The following is a 6,736-nucleotide window of genomic DNA, read 5'->3' as shown; positions in this document are numbered from 1 at the left end:
TTCTTTTTTCTTTTGAATATATCTGTTCTTATTCTGTTTGGTTATCAAAGAAAGAGCCTCATATCACTCTATATAGTGGGAGAGGAATTACTCTCTGGTTACGTCGCTGGTGTGTTCCAGCCAGTGGAGCGTTGCTGTTTAAGGTCCCTGCTTTATCCACACTGGCCCCTAGACACTGGCTCTGTCACTGGGGCTTGTACCTCTCTGTGACTTTAAAATGCAATGGAGGAGAGGAAACAGAGGAGCAAAGCCACAGCAGTCAGTATTCTTGTAGTATTCAAGATACTTATTCAAGAGACTTATTCGTTGCTGGGTAGCGCAGCGGACTAAGCGCTCGCCTACCACCGCAGAGACACTGGGTTCGAATCCAGTCAGTGGTACCTCCGGCTTGGTCAGTCGTCCCTACTAACACAATTGGCAGTGTTAGCGGGTGGGAAGCCGGCGGGTTATGTGTCCTGGTTGTTGTAAACAGCGACTCTTACTGGTCGGTCGGGGCGCCTGTTCAGCAGGGAGTGGATCGGGGGGAAATAGCGTGGACCTCCACATGCGTTACATTCCCCCAGTGAGACTCCATGCTGTCAGGTGAAAAGAAGTGACTGGCTGACTCCACATGTATCGGAGGAGGCATGTAGGAGTCTTCTCCCTCCCTAGGCCGACAGTGGGAAATGCTCGCAACGACCAGGAAGGGAATTGGCATAACGACTAAATTGGGATGGGAGAAAAATACAGGAAAAAGAGGGGAGAAAAAAGTAGACAAAAAAAAGAGACTTATTCGTTAGCCAATCCATCTCCCTCCTACAACCTCGGGTTTCCGCTACTTTACAGGTAGATTTTCAAAAGAGCGTAAAAGCAGAGCGTAGATGTACCGTACAGGCCGCACGCCAATGACCTGTGTATGCTCTGCTAGGCTCCACACACCCTGGTCCACCGTGCACCCTGCAGCTTGGCTTGCACCAAACTATTGTCAAATCAACCAGATGTGCATTTTGTGTTGCTCTTTCAACACCACCACACAGGATAGTCTGAAGGCTATAGGCTACAGCGTTATGCCAGTTTGCTCTTTATCAGGCTTTATGATGGTTGAAAGAGCTGAAAACATTTCTGAGGGGGGCGGCTGGGTGGCGTAGCGGAGATTGCGCTTGTCACCAATGCAAGAGACTCCGGTCTCGAATCCCGGTGTCAGCATTGCCTGCGGCTTGGGCCAGTCGTCATACTATCTCAATTGATAGTATGACGATAGAAAGGTAGCGGGTGGAAGTCGATGGGTGGGGATTGGACGTTGTGGACAGCGACTCCTACAGGTCGGTTGGGTGACGCCTGCACAGCAGAGACAGGAAGTATCGGGGGCAGCGTGAGCCTTCCACGCGTTACTCCTCGCCACTGAGAGTCTGCACTGTCTGGTGAAAAGATGCGACAGGCTGCCTCCTCATGTACCGGAGGGGATACGTGATGCAAGGCTTCTATCCTCACTACAGCCGACCAGTGGGAGGCATAGTCTAGCAACGTTCAAGACAGGGGAGGGGAGAATTGGCAATACGAAATTGGGATTGGGCATTTCTGAGGCGCGTGTGAACAAACCTTTCTGACGCGCATGTGAACAAACCTTTCTGACGTGTGTGTGTGTGTGTGTGTGTGTGCGCGTGCGTGCGTGCGTGTGTGTGTGAGTGAATAAAGCCTTTTACATCAGAAATGCTTGTACTTTTCTGTACAAGCTCTTTTCCCGGCACAGTCCATTGTTAAAGAAAATGACGAGAGGCGCCTCTCTTTTAAGTGGTGCTTCGTTCTGTCAGGAGAGCCGACGGGGCTGCGTTCTGTTGAAAGCGCTTTCTCAGAAGGTTGGCGAAGGCACACACGGGATTACCTTACATCCTTCTGAAAGTAGATTCCCAAAATCATAGGCATAGATTGGTTTCAGGTCTACATTTGCGTTCTTTTGAAAATCGACCTGATAGTGTAGGCCTGAGCTGTGTCTCCCTTACAGTCAACCACCAGTGCCCTCCAGACCTGTGTGTTATTTGAATGATGTGGGGCTCTTTGCAGCTTGACTGACCCTTTTTTCTGGTTGTCGTTGTTGTTACTATTACATCCCGCTCCCACCGCTCTCCCTCCACAGATGATTGTAAGTACGGCACTCCTGCGTGTGTGTCTGTCTGTCCGTCCACGGTGGTCGGTCCTCTGCTATATGTGGCTGCAATCTCCCCTGTTCTACCCCGTTCGAATCCCCCTGCCACTACTTCTCACAGTCCAACTGCTCTATCCTGTCCTGTCTGTCCTGTCTGCCTGTCATTCACCTGATCTGTCTCGTTCTCTTCTCTTCTCTTCTCTCTCTCTTCTCTTCTCTTCTCTTCTCTTCTCTTCTCTTCCTTCTCTTCTCTTCTCTTCTCTTCTCTTCTCTTCTCTTCTCTTCTCTTCTTCTCTTCTCTTCTCTTCTCTTCTCTTCTCTTCTCTTCTCTTTCTCTTCTCTTCTTCTCTTCTCTTCTCTTCTCTTCTCTCCTCTCCTCCAACTCTGTCTCTCTTTTGACGAAAGAGTAGCATGGTGCATTCCTGACTGGTTTTAACAGGTCATACCCCCCTACACTCTCCACCAATCAGGTGCCCCCTCTTCTATCTCTCTTCCTGAACACTCTCCTAAACCAGGAAGTGGCTCCTCTTGCGCCCGGTGTTGCCTTGTTTTTTTTTCTTTTTCTTTTTTTCCCTTCTCTTGCATTGTGCCCTCCCTGGGACTCAAGCTGGGTGACTCTAGCCTCTTGGTGGCTTGGTATCTGGTCCCCCCCCCTCTCTTCCTCCCCTATGACCTCATCCCCTTCCCTATCTCTCCCCCCACTACACCCCCCCCCTCCCCACTTTACCCCCCGTTTGAAGTGTGCTCCCCCTCATGTGGGTCTGTTTGCTTGCCTCTGATCTACTTCCAACACTGCGGTCTTCTCCTGGTAACACTCCTACCATACCGCACTGTACCGTACCGTACTGTATGTCTTTCTGCAGGCCTGTCATGTCGGTCTGTCCTGGTTTGGTTCCATGTTCTGTTGTTTTCTATAATGACAACCGTGATGACGGTCACAATGGTTTGGGTTGTGCTGTCCTTGTTCTGAAGGACAGAATGACTTTCCATGCTGCAGGATTTGTTGTGGGTTAAAGATACTGTCTGTCAAATGCTAAACATAGCCTGGATGTTGGAGTATGCACCTATGTGTGTATTGCAAAAACAAAATTCATGATGCTTCACGTGTTTTGAATTTTACTTGACTTTTTATTTGATTTTAAAAATTTTACTTATTTTACCAGAATTCATGATTGTGTATATTAGCATATGGAAGATCTATAAATGTTTCTCAGTTATAACTTTATGGATGGTATCATAACGTTATGCATAAAGCAATTTATATGCTAATTGAATGTAGAGCATTTTGCTTTGTTCTCTGTTTGCTGAATTCTGATCTCCATGCTGCATGTGGCCTGTTTTCTATGATTCCAGATTGACCTGTCCCTATATCAAACCAGTTAGCGCTCTGGTAGTATCTGATGAGGAATCTCAGGGGAGATTCTGTGGTTTTACACTGTCAATAGGCTCAGTAATGTCCCAACATAGTCAGAGAGAATATTTCATTATTATTACATCCATTTATTGAAACAGGAGAGCATGTCTGATAGCATGACTGTAAATAATATCTATTTTAGCCAATGACATTGACCATTGCTAAGATGCCAGCCAATCGAACTGCAGGGACTGGACTTGCTGAAGTATTAACCACCATCCTCTCTTTTCAGGGGAGGCTGAAGAGTGCTTCTCACAGTGATGTAAGAACTAAACCCCTTTAGATGGATGTGTCCTGTCTCTCTATAAGTCTTCTCTCTCTGTGTGTATCTGTCTCTCTATATGTATTCTCTCTCTGTGTGTCTGTCTCTCCAGTCAAACAAAGCAGTGGAAGCACTTGTTGCTCACCTTTGTTTTTAAGCCACTCGCTTTAATGGCTACTGTTATGTAAGGGATAATGTATAGCTACGAGGTCATTGTCGCAAAATAATTGACCGACACAGAGTTTAAAATACCGAGCCGCCTCGGCGAGGTGTTTTAAACGTCAGTGAAGGTCAATTATTTTGCGACAATGATCGAGTATAGCTATACATTATCCCGCTTATTACATGGCTAACTTACTAACAATATACCTAATTCATTTTACATCGACTCGCAAGTAACACTGGTTCTGGCTCCGCTCGTTGCTCCGCCCTGTCATCGCTGGCAGCTTCCCCGGGCAGCCGGCAGTGTCTGATTGCACTGATGTCAGTGGGCTTGATTGCGCACAGCTGCGCACAGCGGTCATTATTGTTCCACAGCGGTCATTATTGTCTGATAACGGACCTCTGATGCGCGCTATTGACCAATCACAAGCAAGCATTTCGGCGAATGTGAAAACGCCATGTAATAAGTGTTGATAATCCTCCCCCTCCCAACCTTTGTAGTGGTAGCTGCCTGCATCCCCAGCCGGGTCATACCATGCTATACTGGTAGAGGGGTGGTTTCTGTCGCATGACCAAACTGGTTCTACTGTATCAATAAAACAACATGAATCACTAGACAGCAACACATTGTTGACAGTTTACACTTCCTTATTTCGCCTTTCAAAAGGACACATATCTTCGGGACAAGGGGCTATTTATGTGTCTTTCATTGCTTTTTCCATTATTATTTCGGTACTTTTTGATTATTGAATCACTAATAACTTATGAAATGTTACAGTAAATTGATATATCATGTCTGTGTGGAGCCCCAGTCAGGCATTGGAGGTGCAGTAATTATATTCTGTTACCAGAGAGTATAACAGAGGGCGGGACTTCCAGTAGATAGGCGATATATCACTACAGTGCTACTGTGTCGATACAGACCGCTCTCTCCTTGTGTTTGTGTTTGTGAATATGTGTGTGTCTGTTGTGTGTATGTTTGTGTCTACCTGTGTCTTGCTCCTACAGTGAGCTCAGATTCTCTCTCTATACTGAATTGTCTAGCCCTGCGTGTGTGTGTGTGTGTGTGCGTGTGCGTGTGCATGTGTGTGTGTGTGCGTGTGTGTGTGTGTGTGTGTGTGTGTGTGTGTGTGAGTGAAGAGATTATGCTTGCTGTATGTCATAAATGTCATGCTATCTGTATATCTGTATGTTGTGTATGTCATAAATGTCATTATGAATTGAACATGGGGGACCCTGATGTAAACAAGACGAAAGTCTTTCTCTGGTCTGCATCCCCTTAACAATTGTGTGTATTTAGCCGTACTGTATTGTACACATTCTAAAATCTGTTAATAAAGTTTTCAATCAATCAATCAATGCTTGATTTTTAGAATGAATAAGTGAGAGATAAGAATGATAGTAGCACTTTGATATGCTTAGATAGACTTTCTGTCTGACTGACTACCTTTCTTCTATACATCTCTCTCTCTGTCTCTCTCTCTCTCTCTCCTTTGATCTTGCTTGCTCCTCCAGGGTACTCAGCTCATCTTCAATGCTGCCAAGGAGTTGGGACAGCTGTCCAAGCTAAAGGTATATTAGGTTAATGTAATAATAATAATAACTTTATTTATATAGCACTTTTCATACAAGATGCAGCCCAAAGTGCTTCACATTACATGATAAAAGAAAGATAAAACAATGAATAATTAACAGATTAAAAAAAGAACATAAAGTAAACCACACAGTCTAAAATCACAAGCAAAGAAAATGGATAAAATCGATGATTAATAAAAAGAGTTGCTAATTAAAAGCAATATTAAAAAGGTATGTTTTCAACTGTCGTTTAAAAATGTCCACTGAGCCAGCCTCTCTAATATTTTCTGGGATTGTGTTCCACAGCTGTGGTGCATGGAAATTAAAAGCAGATGCCCCAATTTTCCCTTGGGGCACCCCAGGAACATTTAAAAGACCAGCTGTGGAGGACCTTAGGGCTCGTGAGGGGACATAAAAAGACAGGAGATCAGAAATGTACTTACTCTATATATCGTATGTAACTGAGGGGTACAATTCCCTGACTGTATTGAGAGTATGGTATTATTAAACCACTACTTAGTTATGTACTTTAATTACTGGCCATACAGTACATGGATATATCTGGTGAACACCCACACAAGAATACGGCAATGACACATAAAGTTCTAGTTAGAGGTATTTATTATTATTAGAGCAGCAACGGTAGGTTACAGATTGAGAATTATACTTGCGCTTGTAAGGCGAAGAACACTTAAAGTAGGTCAAGAGCGTAAGTCCATGAGAATAGTAAGATGGGTATAACTGACGCCACCTGTAGCATAGTAATTACATAAGGCACACTCGTAGTCAGCTGGAGACACTGGGGGGTTCCCTCCGGTTGTAAGCCGGCAGGGGTAGAGGAATGTTCGGGAGCAAAGTCTGGGTCAACGCGGAATAACGAGGCTCCAGATACAGGAGCCAGTGCAGTACTCCCTTGGTCCGCAGACAAAGCAACAGCTATAATCCAGTATGCCCGACAGCATGGATGAAAGCTAGCCAGCCTCTGGTCCTAGAGGCGGGCTCGAGGGTGCTCCTCACAGGGGTAGATCCCACACGACAGTGGGGTAGACGGTTCTCTGCTCCAGCAGCCACAGTACCAAAGCAATATAATCCAGCCAGAAAAGGCTCTGCATTCGCCGGTGTAGGTTCTCCGGTGTACATATCCAACGGTTCTCGTCTAGGACTCCTCGGGTGGTGGCACGAGTTTAGGCCGCCCAGCCTG

General features: G+C 45.6%; 1 protein-coding gene across 1 annotated transcript in view; it reads left to right on the top strand.

Annotated features, from left to right (window-relative positions):
* unc13a (unc-13 homolog A (C. elegans)) overlaps nucleotides 1–6,736 on the top strand; it is a gene marked incomplete at both ends in the record, with an annotated part of 292,945 nt that overhangs the window by 50,954 nt on the left and 235,255 nt on the right. The window contains 2 exons of the mRNA XM_084308430.1: nucleotides 3,769–3,798; nucleotides 5,476–5,532. Of these exons, the coding sequence (XP_084164556.1) occupies nucleotides 3,769–3,798; nucleotides 5,476–5,532 (87 nt within the window). The remainder of the gene's footprint in view (nucleotides 1–3,768; nucleotides 3,799–5,475; nucleotides 5,533–6,736) is intronic.

The sequence above is a fragment of the Notolepis coatsorum genome, assembly GCF_963971535.1.
Source record: "Notolepis coatsorum genome assembly, chromosome: 2".
Classification (NCBI taxonomy): domain Eukaryota; kingdom Metazoa; phylum Chordata; class Actinopteri; order Aulopiformes; family Paralepididae; genus Notolepis; species Notolepis coatsorum.
The sequence above is the reverse complement of the archived record's forward strand: the minus strand, read 5'-3'. Positions and strand labels throughout refer to the sequence as shown.